The sequence below is a fragment of the Solanum tuberosum genome, unplaced genomic scaffold (assembly GCF_000226075.1).
Source record: "Solanum tuberosum cultivar DM 1-3 516 R44 unplaced genomic scaffold, SolTub_3.0 scf00210, whole genome shotgun sequence".
Classification (NCBI taxonomy): domain Eukaryota; kingdom Viridiplantae; phylum Streptophyta; class Magnoliopsida; order Solanales; family Solanaceae; genus Solanum; species Solanum tuberosum.
This window is the reverse complement of record NW_006239135.1, coordinates 639,749-659,782: the sequence shown is the minus strand read 5'-3', so window position 1 is coordinate 659,782 and position 20,034 is coordinate 639,749. Positions and strand designations below refer to the sequence as shown.

The following is a 20,034-nucleotide window of genomic DNA, read 5'->3' as shown; positions in this document are numbered from 1 at the left end:
TATGAGATTTTTACCCACTCTAACACTTCCTTCACACCTAAGTCCAACTGGAACGTGGATCGGAAGCCCAAACGGGGATGAACTTAACTCTGATACCATATAAAACTATATGAACTGATGTATATTATTGATCAATTTGCTTTTACATAACATATACATGGGTATATATAGAATTCTAACTACATGAGATAAGGGAAAGTAGAGATATAATACCACTCTAACTGTTTCTAATATAAATTTCACTTGATAGTTTTATTTTTTGTGAAAAACATTAGTATTTCACTTAAAATTACTTGTCAAACAATTAGTATTTCCAATAGTCAAACTTCAACTTGACAATAAATAAATAAAAAAGGTTCTATCAATGTGGGGCTAAAATAATTAATTAAAGCAATATATATCTTGATTATAAAAGAATACACAAAAAGGGAAAAAAAAAAGGGAAAAAAATCTTGCTAAATCATCTCCAACAAATTAAGAAAAATGAAAGGATCATCATGGAAGGAGATGTTGATGCCTAGTGTAGGAATGATTTTTGCAATAATAGCCATAGTTATAAGTATGATAATTAGCAAAATAGCCATGTCTAAAGGACTTAGCAGCTTCATTATTGTTGTCTACTCAAATGCTATTGCTACTCTCATCCTTTTCCCTCCTTCCATCTTCATCTTTATAACAAGGTTCTTCTTCTTCTTTCATCTCATTACTCTTCTCAATTGATGTGTTTCCTTATTTATTTCATGAAATTACTTGAATTCTTGATCTATCAATTGGTGTTTGGAGTAAAAGGTATCTTTGTTAAGTGTTCCTACACAACTAGTGGTAAGTCTGACGATACTTCATGGAATCTAAGTCACTATACCTATCAAGTCTTCGGCCCCTTCTTGTCGAGGTTTGATCTAATCGTTTGGAATTCAATCTTTTAGTAATGTATATAAATCAGAAGTAGTTGTAAATACTGATGATAATTTATCGTCTTATCTTCATTTTACTTAAAAGGTGAGTTAGAATTTTGAATTTTAAAAAGGTATCTTATTAAGTTGTTGATAAATTATTTATAGTACATATTAAGAGAATATTTAACAATAAAAATATTTCCTTTGTTTTTATTTAATTGTCAAATTTTCATTTAATACATCTATTAAAAATAATAATGATTAATATAATAAATTTATTATTTTACTCCTGTTAATTTGTAGATCACGGCGCCGTCCATTGACCTTCTCGGTGTTTTGGAGAATCTTGTTGCTTGCTTTAATCGGGTAATTAGTACTCTATTTTATATTATTAAATTAGTACCAAAGTTTTTTTTTTTCCAGTTTTCCATTCGGTGCTTCATATTTTATATTAGAGTCTTGATTAAATTTGGATTCGGGCCGAAAAATCTCACATTGAGGGGTAAAGTGTTTTCTAACAAAGACGACTTCATACCCAGAGGAACTCGAAATCGAGACCTCTAGTTAAAAGATGAAGGAGTACTTACTATTTCACTAAAGCCCTTGTTAGTAAGAGTTTCTTTACTGACACATCAAAGAACTCTATTTAAGTTCAAATTTTTGTACTGCTTTTATACGACTTATTTTCTTTTTTAATCATCAATCCCAAAAAGAAGAATACACTTCTGCTACAGTTTAACTTTAGAACGCTCATTTTATCCTTAATAAAATAATTTATAGTAACATAAATATTCATGACTTATTTCAGATTACAAGTTTTAAAATTCTATGTTAGATTACGTGATGAGTCAAACTATACAATACATAAATTAGGACAGAGGAATTAATTTTCTTATGGAAGAATTCTTGTTTGATGTGTTTACTTAGGTATTTTGGGCAAATATGTGATTATGTTGGTATAAGTTATAGCTCTCCAACACTTGCCACAGCAATGCTCAATCTTATTCCAGGATTTACTTTCATCCTTGCCATTACTTTCAGGTACCTATATATTTATATATTCTCTTGGCTTTGTCAAATTTAGTAATTCCTTGTCTTTTTAGTTATTTTTTTCTAACAAATGTGATAAATAAAAATTTTATGTATAGGAAATGATCTCTTCATTCATCATGTTGAATGGAAAAAAATGATCTTTTTCAGATTTTTTTGTGTGTTGTTATTTTCATATTTTTTTTATATGTGAATGAAGATTTTTTATAAAAATGACATCAAATTAGAAGTAAATTTATAAAGGATTAAACAAAACCAATCAACCATTTGAGGAAATGATCTTTCACTTTCATGTTAAATTATATTGTTACTCTCTCTATTTTAATTTTATAATTTTAAATCATAGTAAAGTTTCATTATAAATATTTGATGCGAGTAAGTGATTTAGATATGTTGATTGCCCCTTGATAGGATGGAAGTGATCAATTGGAAAAGTTGGAGTAGCTATGCCAAAGTCTTTGGCACTTTTGTTTTAATTGGAGGTGCATTTGTTTTGACATTTTATAAGGGCCCTCCAATCATTAACCAACACTTGACTTCTACTTTCTCATCTCAACAAAATTGGATTCTTGGAGGAGTTATACTTGCTTGTGAGTCTATGTCTGCTTCACTATGGTACATTATTCAGGTCAGATTTGATTGTTTGGTACTTCTAAAAATGTGTTTTCTACAAACGAAACACCAGAAAATGACTTTTGATCACTGATTTTTTTTAAAGTCATTTTTCGAAAAATATTGAACATGGTGCCAAACACACTCACATACTCAATTAGTGCCTAAACACTTGAATGTGTTTGGTATGACAAAAGTAACTCTTTATTTTTGAAAATGTATTTTCTGTCAATGAAACATCAGAAAATGACTTTCGATGACTTTTGGGTATGTGTGATTAATTGACTACGATTATTTATTAATTTATTTTTGGTTTTTTTAGGCTTCAATTCTTAAGATATACCAAGAAGAGATGATTATAGTGTGTTTGTATAGCTTCTTTGTGACCATCATATCTGCATTGATATCCCTTTTGGTGGAGAGAAATCCAAATGCTTGGATGATATATCCAGATATTCGTCTCATTGCTATTCTCTATTCGGTAATACTAACAACAAACTCACATTCCTTTTATTTCTAACTCTAATCTATAAGATAGTAAAATTAGTTCACGAAAATATAACTTGTCTATGTTATTTATGATTGGACGTGTTAATGACTCACTTATATTAAATCAATTCATCTAATAATTGGGTTGATTTGAAGTACATGTATTGATTTATGAGAAAAATTGTCAAAATATTTTTAATTTTTTGTTATTTGATATGTTAAAACAAATTATTGGGGATAATTATAAAAATTACAAGAAAACAAACAAGGCAATCAATTTCAGAAAAAGAAAGTCTGAAGTTGGTCTTGTCAAGGCCATAACTTTTGTAAAAGATTGCTCGAAGTTAGGCCTTGTCAAGGTCAAAACATCAATGAAATATGTCTGAAGTTGGCTGGCAAGCCATTACATATCTGAAGTCTTAGCAAGGTTACAATTTCAATAAAAACTATATCCAAAGTCGGGCCTTGTCAAGTCTACAATTTCAGTCAATAATATATGAAGTTAATCTTGACAAGCCATAGTATATATCTGAAGTCTTGCCAAGACCACAAGTTCAAGCAAAAATGTCCAAAGTTTGGCCTTATCAAGTTCAGAACTTCAATAAAAGAATATCTGAAGTTGATCTTGGCAAGTCATATCAAACTTCAGATAAAAATGTCTGATGTTTGACCTTCACTAAGAAGAGGAAGGGTATATCAATAGACAAAAGTATCCATTGTACTTATTTAAGACAATTAACTTACATTATAATTTGTTCATTCAGGGTATAGTTGGTATAGCATTCAGGAGTTGCATGACAACATGGTGCCTCAAGAAGACAGATCCTCTCTTTGTTTCCATGTTCAAACCATTTGCCATTGTTTTTGCTCTTCTCATTGGTACCTTTTGCTTTAGAGATGTTTTCTACTTAGGAAGGTATGTATTGTTACTTATTAATTATCATAAATAATCTTTTTAATTTGAGAAAAGTATTGAAAATATCTTTAAACTTGGTGCGAATTATTAGTTTCATATCTAAATTATTGACAGTATTAAAAAAATCCCTCTACTTGACTAATTGAACTTAAATAAGTAAACTCCCGATCTTGCCAAATGGGTGAAATACACCCCTAAATTCTCGCCAAGTTTGGGGTTGTTTTCAACACTTCTTGCGGCTTTTTATTAAAAGTCTCACGCTCCTACAAGAGTTTCAGACCACTTGTCATTCCATGTGGCAGATCGGGGTGTATTTAAGATCAACTAGTCAAGTAGATGGGTGTTTTTAAGGCTGTCAATAGTTTGGAGACTAAACTAACTATTCATGCCAAGTTCAGAAGTGTTTTCAATACTTCTCTCTTTTAATCCTAAATATGCATCGTTTTGACAAAATAAATTTGTTTTAAAATATTTTAATATTTTTTTTAGAAAAAACAAGAAATATTTATTATGTTTTTTCAAATTCCTTTTTACTGCTCTAATTAATAAAGTTTAATTAAGTGAAAAGTTTAATAGAGGTAAATGTTATTTTTGATTCAGGCAAATATAATATTTTTATAATTAAAACTTTTGGATATCTTTTTTAAAAGGTGTACAAACACGTTAAAAGACTAAATAATATGGACCAGCTGTACTAATACATGAATTCTGTAACTTTTGACATTAATTTTAATTTATTACTCCCTCTTTTCAAAATTTTAAAAAATTAATCCTTAATAATATACTATTAAAGCTGCAAAAAGTTTAACATCACTATATATATTCTAGGACTTTTTTATCATTTTAAATTTTTTTGTATTCAGTCAAATAACATTAAGACATGATATGTGTACACTAATATAGACATTTCTTGCAGTTTGGTGGGATCAGTGACCACAGTGATTGGGTTTTATGGTGTGATGTGGGGAAAAACTCAAGAAAAATACTATGAGGGGAACAACTTAGAAACACTTGCTGAAAATAATGTCCCTCTGCTGCAAAATGAGGCATAAATGCGGTGTTCGAGTTCGCTCGTGTGCATCTCGATTAATTTTATAAGATACATAATGTTATCTTCCACCAGCATAAATACATAATCAATTCATTTTCAGAAAAGGAATAATTGTATGTTGTTGTAAAAATAGTGTTTTAATTTATATTGTATTAAATCGATATAAATAAGTAAATACAAATAATTTAATCAAGTTACATTTTTAGTAAATTTTCTCGAGAAACGTGTAAAAAAAGCATCACAACTAAAATGGAACAAAATAGTATATCATAACCTTGTGAAATAACTGAGCATAATGACAACTTCTAGGAACACTGCGTAACTATGATCAGTAGACTGTAAAATATTATTTAACCAATTGTTATTTCAATTGGACGTCTGTATAATTTAAAAACTCAATAATTTTAAATGAATATATTGGTGCAAGTGATAAACACCACCTACCCACTATGTTCAATAAAATAAGGGAATACCACGCATGCTGGTACGTATGAAATAAGTAAAATAAAGAAAGTAGTCATAATAAAATTAAATTTGAAATATCACGTAGATCCATCGTTAATTTCGATTAATAATGACAAAAAGACAAATCAAGAATATATAAATATACACTAGAAATAGACAATTAAAATATTGTGACATATCGATATATGTTCCTTCCCATACAATTTGATTACTTCTAGGAACCTCATTAATTTGAATTCACATTAAAGCAAATTCAAACCTGTTCATTGGTTTTTAGAATAACTTTGTAAATATATTTTCGATATGAAAATCGAAAGGAATCAATTTGAACAAGTTTCGAATTGAAAATTTATTAGAGCTGATTAAATTTTTTCGATCCAGAGTATTTCACGAGGAAATTCATCATATATCAAGAGATGAAAATGAGTGGAGTGGTTCCATTTATAGCCATGATAGTTCAGCAATTAGCACAAGTTGGATTAGCTGTGGTAGCTAAAGTGGCTATGTCAACTGGGATGACTAGTTTCACTTATACTTTTTACTCAAGTGCTTTTTCAACTCTACTTCTTATTCCACTTTCCTTCTTCCTTCATAGGTATGTAAATTGATTAATGATTTGATTTGATTTGATTTGAGTGACGGAAGAAACACTGATTATAATTGATTTGATTTGTAAGTATACGTTAATAAAAAAATATAATTTATGTTTTTAACGTATCGTCTCAGATTTGAATTTATAATTTTAAAAAACTTCAAAAAATTAAAATGATTTTAAATATGTTTGTTGTTATTTTGACAAATTTATGAATTGAAGTGTGTTCTTCATGATATATGGAATTTATGTTTCAACTATGAGCTTATTTGGAGTAGATTTGGATGTTGAAATTTGAAAAATAAAATTATTATTTTCTTGACCAAAATAATTCAGACGCACATGCATGAAATTTTAGCCAATTTTAATATGTGTTTCAATTGTGTGTGACTGAAACTCATACACACTAAATTTAGTTGAGTGATTTTAGAAAATCTAAAATCATAAGTTGAGTGATTTTATTGATACAAAATAAAGTTTAGTGGCTCTGCTAGATAAACTCTTATACTTGAGTGACCTTTTGTGATATAAACTCTGATTTTTTTGATGACTCGAATCCACAATCTTAGAATTGGATGTGAATCATGCTTACCATTTGAGCACATGAGTGAATTCATATGCAAAATATGTGGCAGGTGAGTTCGTGGTCTCTCTGTAAAACTAGATATTTTATGTATATATTTTTTTCCGAAAATACAGGTCAGCTATTCCACCTCTTTGGCCTACTTTTCTCTATGGATTTTTCTTGCTTGGCATAATGGGGTATGTAAATGTAAATTTGTGGCTCTATTTAGCAATTCAATTTTAGAGAAAAAATGACTAATAACAGTGCAATTTTATAGTTTCTTGATGCAAGTGCTTGGATTTCTTGGACTTCAATATTCATCTCCATTACTTTCCACAGCAATATTGCAACTAGTTCCAGGATTCACTTTCATTCTTGCAGTCATTCTCAGGTTTAAATTTAAATCACCTTTCTTTTAACATATAATACTCATTCCGTTCTTTTTTATTTCTTACTGTTTCCTTTTTTTAAAATCAGAAAATATGAATTTAGACTAACATAAATGTGCCCTTTAACTTGGCATCAACTGACATATATGCCCTTCAACTTTGAGTGCGCACAAGTAAACACTTAAACTATTCAAAAGCAGGGGCGGAGCCAGCCTTCTGTTAGGGGGTTCATCCGAACCACCTTCGGCGGAAAATATACTATTCATACATGGTTAAAATTATTTTTTATGTATATATAGTAGATGTTGAACCCTTTTCAGTTAGTTCGTGTCATGTTTAGTTCTTCAGATTTTGAAACCCCTTATTAAAAATCCTAACTCCGCCACTATTCAAAAGTTGAACAAGTAAATAGACGCGTCCTATGTGGCGTCCTACGTAGCAGTTCTGCATCCTACATGGCATCCTATGTGTGCTATGCCATATAGGACGTGTGTGTCTACTTGTTTTTACTTTTAGATAGCTTAAATGTCTACTTATGCACATTCAAAGCTAGAGTGCATAGATGCCCATCGAGGCTAAGTTAAAAGACATTTTTATGTATTATTCCTATTTTAACATGTATTTTTTCATCATAGTGATAGATATGAAAAAAAATTGTAATTTATAATCCTTTTCATATCGTTATTGAAAATAAAAAATTTAATATACTTTGATATAGCTTGGAAAGTCAATCAAATTAACTTTCGAAAAACACAACGTGACAACTAAAAAGAAAAGAAGGGAGTAACCTTTTCAATTTGTATCTAAATATATGTTCAACTTTTGTGTTCACTAATTTTATTTTTATTTTTTATTTAATCAGGATGGAAACTTTTGAGTACAAAAGTTTGAGCACAATGGCTAAAACTATTGGGACTTTGGTATCAATAATAGGTGCATTTGTTGCAACTTTATATAAAGGCCCTCAAGTTTTTGGAATTAGTCCTTTAAATACAATATTAACAACCCCTTCTGCTTGGGCCATTGGAGGTTTGCTCACTATGATTTGCTCTCTAATTGCTTCTTTCTTTATCATTTCACAGGTAATTACAATTGTCAACAAATTACTGTCTTTGTCTCAATTGATGTGACATAGTTGGAATTTCGAGATTCAAACTTCTAAATTTTGATTATGATATTTTTGGAAATTAGGTAAAAAGTACTAAAATCGCAATTTGTTACATTGTTTCAGTCAAAGAAACTTGGTTGATTCTCGAAATTCCAACTGTGTCACATAAATTGGAAATCATTTTTCATCAATCATGATCTGTTTTCCTCTGTTTCATGTTTTGCAGGCATTTGTCCTTAAGAAATATCCAGCAGAGCTGATTTTAATGTTGTTTTATAGCTGCTGTGTTACAATATTATGTGCTGTTTTCTCTTTAATTGTTGAAAGAGATTTGAATTCTTGGAGTTTAAGCCCTCACAGCAGATTAATGGCTATCATATACTCGGTAACTAAGTCGATATATATAAGTTTAGTATATATCTGAAAGGCAGATTCATGATTTAAACTTGATGAATTTGATCTTTAAAGATTTTTATAACGCGTTATACTTGAAATAATGCAGGGTTTATTTGGAAATGTATTCCAAGTTAGTATAGGTGCATGGTGTGTGAGGAAAAAAGGACCTCTCTTTGTTGTCATGTTTCATCCATTAGGCATTGTTGTTGCTATGGCTGCTAGCATATTTATGGGTGAAATTATTCATGTGGGAAGGTAAATCACACATGTTTAAGGTTTCATTTACTTTCTATTTATATTTGTTTTGTTATATTTGACGAGTCATGGATTCAGAATTTTGAATTAGTAAATACAGTAATTGATGTGACATAATTTGTTGAGTCGTTTTTTCTGTTTTTTCTTTTGTAGTTTGGTGGGATCAATCATCATTGTGATTGGATTTTATTCAGTGATATGGGGACAAAGTAAAGAATGGAAAAAGAAAGAGAAGAACTTAGGATCAAACAACAAGAAGATGCCATTTTTACAAGACAAAATTGATGATGATCCTGAGGTTAATATATGAGACAAAATCTTTTTAAGGGCTAACACTTTGCTAGTGGGCTTATTGAAAGTTCTTTTGGGTTGGAATGTTTATGAACAATTACATTGTATCTCTATGAATATTCATTTTGCTCCTATCTTGTGCTGGTTTTTAATCTTCATTCACTCGTAAGTCGTAACAAATAATTTTTCGTATAACATAAGTTTATATTTTCATGTTATAATATATAGGTGATGTTCGGGCATAACTTTAGTTTCTAAAGAACTTATGTCCCACAAAGTACACATTTTATTCCTAAAGGGCAAAAATTATAGACCAACCTACTTAAAGGACAAAAATTAAAGATCATTTCATTTAAAGAATAAAACGAGCAATTTTATACAAAAGATTTCATACCTCAAATGTAGCAAAAAGATTTTGGTTTAATCATGTTCATTCTTTCAAAGTTATACTATAAACCAACCCAAGGCTTTGGTCCTGTGATAAAAAACACAAAATGTGATGCGTGGATGAGATGAGTTATAAATTCAAATCTTATGGCAAATAAAAACCTCATATTTAAGCTAAAAAACATAAAGAAATTGACCCATTATCTCTCAAGTTTCAAACCATACTACTAAATAAATGAAGGAAAATAGCAAATGCAAGGAGATATCAACATCGAAAAGCTGTGATCTAGTGGTCAATAAAATAGTTGTAAATCATGAGATTTCAGGTATAGTGGTCACTAACCAATTCTTTCCATTTATCTTAATGTTGATGAACATGAACACAGATTATCTGATATCTATTACTAGTGAGAGATAGGACAACATTTAAAAAAAGAAAAGAAAAAGAGATACCAATCATTTGGACACGAACACAGGATTATCTGATATTTGTTACTGCTGAGAGATGCGTCAAAGATGAAAAAAGAGATACCAATCATTTGGGGCCTCAGTATCCTAACAAACTTTGAAACTGATTTTTTCTACAGGTGAAGCGCAAGTTCAGAAACAAGACACTCAAAAATGGCGATGGAGATGAAGGTAGCTTTGCCATATATAGGAATGGCTTCAACCCAATTCGCACAAGTGGGTTTAATGATAGTAGGCAAAAAAGCCATGTCCGCCGGAATGACCAATTTCACCTTCGTTTTCTACTCCAACACTCTTGCAGCCCTTATTCTCCTCCCTTCTCTCTTCTTCTACAGGTACCCTTTCGCTTCAATTCGAAAAACCCACAAAAAAGTTACCATCTTTAATTGATTTACTTATTTGATTGTGTAGGTCAACTCGTCCGCCACTCAATTTCTCACTCATTTGTTGGTTTTTCTTGCTGGGTGTTCTTGGGTATGTGATTTTCTCATTTTCAATTGGATTATTTGTGAATTTTTTTACTGTTTATTGAATCAGTAGTTTTTCGTGTTTTTGTAGTTGTTCAGCTCAGCTAACTGGGTATACTGGGATTAATTATACTTCTGCTTCGTTTGCCTCAGCAATGCTCAACCTCATCCCAGGTTTTACTTTCATACTTGCCGTCATTTTCAGGTTTTTTTTTTTTGCCCCTCTTCTCACTTTTGCTCTAGTTGATTTTAGAGTAGAATGGAGTTTATGAAAGATTGACTAATTAGTCCTAGAGCTTGGTACTCGTAAATGTAATGTGACATTCTTATAGCTAGTATATCATTAAGGGTAAAGTGAGAAGTCTAAGTTAAATAGTTTTCAAATATAAAAATGTGTCATTCTATTTGGAACTGCCTAAAGAGAGAAGATTATCATATAAATTGGAACATAGGGAGTATTAAGTAAGCGAGTTTATTCGATTTCAGGCATATCATAAAACAGATTCCCTCTGAACTGGAGTTGTTCGTAATATGTTTTTTTCTACTTGGTGTAGTTATGTTTTTGATGTTACAAATGTTGCAGTTAGTAGTGTGACTGTTTCTTCACAGTTTCTTTGGTTTCAATCGTTAGTATAATTGTTTTCAAATTCAATTGAATTCTTCATTTCTATCCAATTATAGAGCACGCATGAACAAAAAAAATGTAATGGGGAGATTCTCGGGAAATTCAGGAACCATGGAAGGATAAGAAAGAATATAATGATGGTCTCTTTGATCACAAGAGACTGGAAAAGTAACACATACACTTTTGTTTTGCTTTGTTTTAGGATGGAAAAATTAGATTGTCGAAGTACAAGTACTCTGATTAAATCCATTGGAACCATCGTCTCAATTGCCGGAGCATTCACCGCCACTCTTTACAAGGGACCACAAATTTTGTTGACTTCCTCTTCGAAGCCTCAAAATTATCTTCATTTCCAGGAAACTGACTGGATAATTGGAGGACTATATCTTGTAGTGGATTGTGTAGTGTCTTCGTTATATTTAATTGTACAGGTGTGAGAATAACTCCTTGAAAGTGACTCTTTTATTAGTTGAGAATCAGCACTACAACTGATATATTTTTCTTTTTACAGGCTTCCGTCCTTCAGAAATATCCAGTTGAGCTGATTGTGGTCTTCTTTTACTGCTTCTTTGCATCCATTATATCAGCAATTGTCTCTCTGTTTATGGACAGGAACTTAAATGCTTGGTTGCTACAACCTGGTACGAGATTGTTTGCTGTTCTATACTCAGTAAGTAGGTAAATTGTGTGCATTTATATTCTGTTTGCTCGTATAGTGAGTTTGTGACCATGCTAAGATATACATGGACGAAGTATTTGTAAGGCTCCTGGCTCTGTATGGAATTACTTAACCTGATTCTAGGTCTCCACCTGCTTGGTATCAGACGTAAATTCTAGCTAATTGTACATTTTCCTCCACCCAATCCCCTAATCTTAACTTAGCTCAATTTGATCGTATTAGAATTTAGACCTAGACTTTATCAATTGCAAACTAAGGTACGGTACTTTTCTATGTTTCTGCTCTTACTTAATCTCAGTTAGAGTGTTATGCAAAGGTGGGATCAGGTTAGGTACTACACTAGAGCACGGAGTTTGTTCTAAAGCATGAATCTCTTAAGGTTAGAAACAAAATAAAGATAGAGAGGGATAAGCTGGTCCATAATGAGGCTGATATGTACTGATTTTAGTGGGTGTTCCAAGAGTGTTCAGGTCGGGAAGTATGTGTTGGACAGTCAGTTAACATGTAATGATAGGAAAGGGAGGAGAAGAAGATATTGGCTAAGTGATCAATAAGTAAATAAATACTTCTAACTTTTGAAAAGTTTCTTTCTTCATGAATCTTCTTAAAAGTGAAAGAGGGGGGGGACCTAAATCTTTTGCCAACAAATTGCTTGTACTGTGAAAATGTCTTGATGTAATGTGCCTTCTGAACAAGCACAACTTTCAATTGACAATCTACATTGGACAATAATCTTGACTGTGGTTGGAATATATTTTTTCTCTATGTAACTGTTCCTTTATCTGACATTCTTTCTTTTTTTTTGTTTGTTCCAAGAAGCATGACATCTTTCTATATTTGAAAATTCTTTTAGCTTTAAACATTTCATTTTATCCTCAATGATATGTTCATAACCATAGAAATATCATGATATGTTTAAGACCACATGTTCTAAGGGCACTTTTGGTCTACATTGCGCGGGCTCTTCATTTTCGATGCCCCACCCGTGTCAAATTCTCCAAAAATACACTCCTTTTGAAGAACCCGACATGCATCGGTTGACATTTATGAAGAGTCCAAGCAACATAGTTTTTGGTATGTACCAGAAGTTTTTCTTTTTCTTTCTTAAACAGCCTACCAGTTAAGCACCACAATATAAAATGTAAGGGGGAAAGTATATCTAAGTTGCTCGAACTAGGGTGTGGGTATCCGCCATGGGCGCGGATCCTTCATGTTTTAAATTTTAAGGGGTATGGATCCAAGTATGGATACGGGTACAGCCGTACTGGGATTCAACTAAAAATAATTCAAATAACTAAAAATAGAAAAAAAAATGCCTAAGTAAAGGTGGATTGTTTGGAAGGAGAGGAATGCACGGATAATTGAGAGCAAGTTTGCATCTCTAATTATTATTACGTACATATGCATCTCCTTACTGTTTGTTTGGTGTAACATGACTATTTTAAATGATATAAAGGTCATGATAGACTTCTTGAGTTCATTGCACATTCAACAATGATATTGACCTGTATATATCTTTAAAACACCTTTTGGTTGCGGATTTTTAATACAAATATCTTTTAAGGATGAAAAAACATATGCCTAAATTATGATTTCACCCTATCTTTTGTTTTGATGTCAGAAATCATTGTATTTGTCTTGAATTTCTCAATCAATTTTGATCAAAGTACCCAAAATTGATTGACCATATCCGATACGGATCCCACACCCACACCCATGTTGTCATGGGTGTAGCACCAAAAGCGAAGAGACAAGTACATATTGAAATAGTTCATTTACTTCCTATACCAGATTGCTAATGATATTTTGAATTACGTTCATGCATTGCTCTTCAATAATCCCTTGAATTCCATTTATGGGACACATTTTCCATTTGAGTCTATCTCAAAAATAATATCTTTTTCTTTTTGGAAACTATTTGATCTAGCATCTGCAGTTTAATTTTGATAACATGACTTATTTGGACCCATTTGATACAGAGGTTCATTCTTTTAGAAGGATAGAGAAAATGAAAGATTGTGGAACTCTAACCACCACTCATTTGAAAGAATAATTTTGGTACTTCGCTATATATTTGGTTGACATGTCAAAAGTTTGTAATATTTTTAAATTACTTACCCATTTATGTTGAGAGGCCAGATTTCACCAATAAGACAGACTATCCATAGACCACTCTGAAAAATAGCTAACCATCAAATTTTACCTTTTGGAGTAAAATTTTACTATAAATTTTTTCTTAACAAACTTCCCAAATAAACAATAAATTAGAATGTCAACAAAATACATAAGAGTAATAGAAGAAGGAAATTGTTCAAGTTATACCAACAAATTATCAAATTTTTTTTTTATTATTATCTATGAATAATTTAACAACAAATTCACAACTAAACACATCTCTTTGTTTTACTAAGAAGAAGTCTGGGCTTATCAGTAATTATAAGGAAGCTATAATGTTTTGAGTATTGTCAAATGTCAATAGAGAACACTGAATGTGTTTTTTTATATTTGCTCAGCATTGAGGGGTATATCAGTTGCATTCTTCAGCATATCTCAAACATTTGACGTGTATTTTGCTTTCCTTAGGGAATATTTGGCTCAGCATTTCAAGTCAGTGTGATGTTTTGGTGCATTCGTAGAAAGGGACCCCTCTTTGTTGCTATGTTCCATCCTCTTGGAATCGTAATTGCTGCTGCATTGGGTATAATCTTCTTAGGAGATATTTTCTACCTTGGAAGGTATGTTTATATTTCATTTACAATCTTACAAATCTGTCAATTGGCGGCAGTCCAAATTGAAAAAATGTTTCTATTATGAACTCTTTTCTCTCTCTCATGAGTGTTGTAAAGTACTGTTTGCATGTACCTAATCATCACCTTTGTTGAGTACAGCTTGATGGGGTCAATTATAATTGTTGTTGGCTTTTACGCTGTTATGTGGGGAAAAACAAAAGAAGACAAGGTGGATGAAGACAAGCTCACAAGAAATATCAATTCAAAGTCCCCACTCTTGGAAATAAAGGATGCAGAGACAAAAATTTAAGCATAAATTATAGGTACGTCTTCTTTTTAGCAGCTAACTTTTTTAAGCCAGTAGGGAATACAATTTCTGCATATCTTATGTGTTGTATCTATATATCATGGCACCTGAGCCAAACTAAACCCCAAAAGTTGGTGCATAAGGGGAGGATTGTCCAACAAACCACCAGTCCATTCCCCAACAAATGTGGGATTACTACCCACTCTAACACCCTCCTTCACTCCCAGCTTTAATTGAAGCGTGGAATGGGAACCCAAACAGGGATGGACTTGTCTCTAGGGATGAACCTGTCTCTGATACCATGTAGGCCTAACTCAACCCCAAAAGTTAGTATGAGGGAGAGGATTTTCCAAGCCCATATAAACAAACCACCAGTCCATTCCCCAACCAATGTAGGATTCGGACCCACTCTAACATATCTCAAGTTACTGGAGCAAGTATCTTACTACAGTGTGCTTCACTGTGAAAGATGGTAAAATGTATGCCTAGATCTCCAAGGTCTTTGTAACTTATACCGATCCCAAGACCGTTGTTTCTTTTGTCCATGCAACTTTATGAATCTATAGGAGATGGAGAAAATGATTAAGTTTGGGCTGTTCAGGGTGTGGTTTCCGGAGTTGTGGCTATTGCTCCTTTTGCATCTGTTTTCTTTGTATAAATCTGTAGACAGACCTTCACATCCCGAGGAGGCTCTGATACTTGATAGAGCATACTCCACATGAACTATAAGAAATACTCAAACAGTGGAATATTTGGTGAATGTATTCTCTTTTTAGCTCTTACTCGCCAAGATTCCAGTAAATAACCAATATATAGTGTTAGTTTAGGTGCACCTTGACAACTCAAGGGGGGTGGGGGGTGAATTAGGTTGTACCAAATTTTCATCGCTCTTAATATTTGCCTAACTCGACTGTAGAATCTGGTCCTTTGAGAATTCAGTTTAGAACACAAAAACAGTAAAGTGTGTAATAGTAAAAACACAGAATTTTTAACACAGAAAAACACCAGCCTTAAAAGATGCAAAAACCACGACTGTTAGCCGACTCCACTAAACAAAGTGAGCCGAAAATTCAGATTACAAACCCTTGCAATCTAAGAATTAACTCTAAACCTTGATATTAACCGTTACCTGACTGCTATACTTGCCTCAAGTCACACTGACTTGAACAACAAATATGTTTCACATAACAAAACAACCTGCAACCTGACAGTACTTCCAAATAAGTAGATGGTTACAACTCAAATTCTTATTACAAGTGAACCCAGGACTGGACTCAATGAATTGAAGTAGCCACACAAGGACCAGAGTCTTCGGCCTGGTTCTTCACTCTCAGATGATCAGTCTTCGTACTTTCAAGAACGACAAATTGCTTGAAAGCTCTAAAAGACAAACTGTTGCTCAATCTCTCAATTTGTGTGAATGAATGATTTCCGACAATGTAGTATACAATAAATTTATTCTTCCATATGTTCTAGCCTTGGGGGACAGAGTTGCCTGATACCTATTGTTGGAGGGAGGTGATACGTATCGATGGAATTAGTCAAGGTGCACGAAAACCGGACACGATGGTCATCAAAATAAATAAGTAATAAAAAAATAATATAATACACATTAGTAAGCACATGAAAAAAGAAGCTACTTAGTTCGAAGATTCTATCAAGTAAGGAAATCAAATCAAATCAAATCAGAGAAGGATTCTCAAATCGTGTCTTACAAAAAAATAGCTCCAATTCGGTCATACACTGAATCCTTTTAGAGCTCAAAAAATTTGGAAAGATCTTGTGATTATCTAAGAATATATTGCATGAATAATAATGGAGATATACACAGATATTTTCCCTAAAATATCGCAACACAATCACATCTTTCAGCTAATTATTCATCAGCATTAAGGACCTGGTTCTTAACACAATTCCTTCAGAGTACATCGTGTTTGTTAATCATCAAAATACATCAATCTTAACATATAGACACATATGTATGGACATCCTTGAATCACATGTTCTTCTGGAACATGTTAGTCCTTCTCAGAAGAAATGTTGCTATCTTCTTAAGAAATTGTAGAATTTTATTTAGGGTTTGTATCCTAAAACAAAGTGTTATCTAGGAATATATCCTTTCTATTATGTCTCTCCTTTTGGCATGTCAATATTAGTATGATAACCATTCTGCGTTTTTTTTTTGTTCAATTCTAAAAAAAGAAATATATGAAACTGGTATTGGAAGTTGTAACTTTTCATTTGTAACGTCTTGACTTGATTTCAAAAGATAGCAACGAGATCTTAACACAACATTTATTGGAAAGATGAGATTCTTACATGGATGAAACAGTGAGGAGGCAATGCTTAAACGACAATAGGCATTTTGGGGGTGTCAGAGAGATCAATGAGGGGATTAGAAGTAGATTAGTAGTTGGCCATTTTGATAAGACAGATATAGTTTAGGTACTGAACAGGCTGGGGCGGGAAATGAGAATTTATGATCTAAATCTGGAGACAGTTCTAGTCCAGTTACAAATTCCAATATTTTTGTTTGTCATATAAGCATTTTCCTAGTATATCCGCTATTGCTCTGTTTTGGTTTTGGCAGCTTGTAGCATGTAAGCGGTAGCTAAACCCAGTCCGTTAGAACTGACATCCACCATAATTGAATCTCATCATTTTAAGTCGTGTTGAACTTTTCTGCGTAAATACTTCCAGATACAAATTCTATTGACTTCAAATCCATTGTGTAAGTGGGCGGCTCATTTTAAGTATTATACAATCTACAGGTCATAAGGATAAGATTTCAAAACATGAGTTGAATAGAAAAGGTCATTTGGCCCACAGTGTAGAATTGGACTTGGTATAGATAACCTGTGGTGTCCAATGTGCCAACCATCCCAAGGAATTACTTTATGATTTCATTGAAAACATTGTACTTTTTTAATTAAACCCTTGAATTTTTTCTGAGCACAATTGATCTTTTCAAACCTTTGTTCTTCAATCTATGTGTGGCACATCCTTATCTTCTTTTATTTCAAGGATATGTTCTGTTAGTAGATGGGGAGCATCAAGTAATTGAATTAGCTGTGCTTTACCAAATGAATCACAAATTACTGAAGAGCTGAATGATATATTTTGGAACAGAACTAAATCAGTTTTAAAGGGACGACTATTAGTAATCAGAAAGAATATGCGGCTCATAAATCTTTTACCTTGATGAAACTTATGATTAAGCTAATATAAGAATAATGCTTTACATTACTTGGGATGAACAAGAAAAATAGAAGCATATTCCTTCTGATAAATAAACGAATGATAGATACCACCAATTCTTTATCTATGGAGACAAAGAAGACATTTATTCTTTTCTGTGTTTGGAAAAGGTGGCATTGTTTGTGATATTGTGATATATACATTTGAGTATTTTCAATTATGAATTAAATCTATATACTGACGTAACATGTAGTTGATCTTTCAAAATGCAGTTGTCCTTGACTTTATGTTTTAATAATCTGAATTGAAGCGAAGAACTGACAAGAGGTTTCTTTCATAGAATTGATAGAGCTTGTCTTTTGATATCACTCAAAGAAGCATCGATTGTTAGAAAGTCAAACATGTCTGAATATATAAGATAGCTTATTTGTTGCCTCTAAATAGAAAATTAGATAACTCACTTAAATGTTCAACGCCTCTATGCAGGAGGAGGCACTTTAAATGACCGTAACCCTTTTTTCATGTCAATGAAAGTATGATCATGACTTGTTCACATGTTTCTTTATAATATCATCTCCTGAAATGTCAACAGAAGTCTTTTGTTCTCTCTATGCATGACGATGCTTATTTGGTTGATGCCCGTGTGACTAAACTCTGGCCTGACATTGCATTGTTTTTTCAAAGTCATACATGACTAAATATATAAGATATCTCATTCTTTATGCATAAAAAGTAAATTTAGATAACTCATTGTGAAATGCTTGACGCCTCTGTGTTAGAGGAGGCACTTTAGATGGTTGTATCCTCTTTTTTCATGTCAACGGAAGTATGATCATGACTTATCCTCGCGTCATTTTATTTCTAACAACATAACATAACCTGCCATTAAAAGTCTTTCATTCTCGCTAAATATCTATTTGTATGACTGCATTGGTGGGAGGTACTAGGTATTCGGTGGACTATCTGAGGCATGCCCAAGCTGGCACGGACACCACATTATAAAATAAATCTCTTTGCGTAGACTTTGTTTTTTGTTTGATGCCGGTGGGACTGACTATTAGCTCTTGCCTGCCTGCAGAATGGAAGAAGTCAAAGCAAGTTGACAATGCATATTGTGGAAGTTGTAGACATGGAAGCCACAACCAAATGGAGATCCTCCTTTACTAAAGTTTGTATAAAATAGTTTGAAACATTCATACACGTGCTCAACATTGTTGTAAATGCAGAGCACATAAGCCTATGAAATATAAAATAAGTCTCTAATGACTTGGTTTGTCACTCATTTTATCAGTGTGTATATATATATACTATTATTATTCTGGTCAGCATTGTGATACTATACTTTGTAAAGATTCTTAAATTTGATGTGTATATATATATTGAATAGTTTGTGTATAATGTACATATATTATAGTACAAAATAATGTGTCGTATATTTAGCTCGTGAATGTAATTATTTTCTGCTGATCGGTCAAATGTATAACTGGCCCTTCTATTAGCTTGCTCAGGCACGTTTATATCTTTTAAATGTGGTCCAGATACAGCTTTATATACATACATGATACAACAACAACATACCCAGTGAAATCCTTCTAAATGGGGTTTGGAAAGGGTAGAGTGTACGCAAACCTTACCACTACCTCGTAGAGATAGAGAGGTTGTTTTCAAAAGACCCTCGGCTCAAGTAAATCAAACCCAAGTAGAGAAAGAAGAAAACAATGAAGAAAACATAGTCATTAATAAAAAAAAACACATTGCAAAGTCTACAAGAAAGGAAAACTAACAAATATGAAAATAATGTGATAATCGAGAACACAATAAATGGCAAAAACTATAAGGGTACGACTAGTACTACGGCTACAATCCTTATACCCTAATACGCGACATCCACTCCTTCCTATCTAGAGTCATGTCTTCGGTAACATGAAGTTGTGTCATAACGTATCTAATCACCTCTCCCAGTCCAGTACTTCTTCGGCCTATCTCTACCCCTCAGCATACCCTCTACAACTAGTCTCTCGCACCTGTGTCAGCACACCTTCTCTGCACATCCTGAAACCATCTCAATCTCGCTTGTCCGCCACAGAAGCCGCCACCCC

At 32.6% G+C, this 20,034-nt stretch overlaps 2 protein-coding genes across 3 annotated transcripts; both read left to right on the top strand.

Annotated features, from left to right (window-relative positions):
* Positions 1-440: 440 nt before the first annotated feature.
* On the top strand, positions 441-5,207 carry LOC102583649 (WAT1-related protein At3g28050-like). 2 transcript variants are annotated; one of them, XM_006355901.2, is made up of 7 exons: positions 441-680; positions 1,200-1,262; positions 1,824-1,937; positions 2,358-2,574; positions 2,881-3,039; positions 3,812-3,963; positions 4,880-5,207. In XM_006355901.2, exons 1-7 carry the CDS (start codon positions 484-486, stop codon positions 5,013-5,015), a joined length of 1,038 nt encoding a protein of 345 aa, XP_006355963.1. In that variant the 5' UTR covers positions 441-483; the 3' UTR covers positions 5,016-5,207. The 2 variants fall into 2 exon arrangements, with proteins under 2 accessions (XP_006355963.1, XP_015168080.1); XM_015312594.1 differs by lacking the exon at positions 2,881-3,039.
* Positions 5,208-5,703: 496 nt separating this feature from the next.
* LOC102583331 (uncharacterized) lies at positions 5,704-19,334 on the top strand. The gene is made up of 15 exons (XM_006355900.2): positions 5,704-6,074; positions 6,771-6,833; positions 6,914-7,027; positions 7,888-8,107; positions 8,360-8,518; positions 8,636-8,784; positions 8,938-9,087; positions 10,056-10,265; positions 10,342-10,404; positions 10,489-10,602; positions 11,225-11,453; positions 11,534-11,692; positions 14,285-14,436; positions 14,590-14,753; positions 19,014-19,334. Exons 1-14 carry the CDS (start codon positions 5,896-5,898, stop codon positions 14,738-14,740), a joined length of 2,112 nt encoding a protein of 703 aa, XP_006355962.2. The 5' UTR covers positions 5,704-5,895; the 3' UTR covers positions 14,741-14,753; positions 19,014-19,334.
* Positions 19,335-20,034: the final 700 nt, after the last annotated feature.

Coding starts and splice junctions, on each gene's coding strand:
- LOC102583649 (XM_006355901.2), top strand. CDS start 484: ATGAAAGGATCATCATGGAAGGAGATGTTGATGCCTAGTGTAGGAATG. Junction 1,938..2,357: donor ATCCTTGCCATTACTTTCAG/GTACCTATATAT, acceptor GCCCCTTGATAG/GATGGAAGTGATCAATTGGA. Junction 3,964..4,879: donor GATGTTTTCTACTTAGGAAG/GTATGTATTGTT, acceptor CATTTCTTGCAG/TTTGGTGGGATCAGTGACCA.
- LOC102583331 (XM_006355900.2), top strand. CDS start 5,896: ATGAAAATGAGTGGAGTGGTTCCATTTATAGCCATGATAGTTCAGCAA. Junction 6,075..6,770: donor CTTTCCTTCTTCCTTCATAG/GTATGTAAATTG, acceptor CCGAAAATACAG/GTCAGCTATTCCACCTCTTT. Junction 9,088..10,055: donor GATGATGATCCTGAGGTTAA/TATATGAGACAA, acceptor CTACAGGTGAAG/CGCAAGTTCAGAAACAAGAC.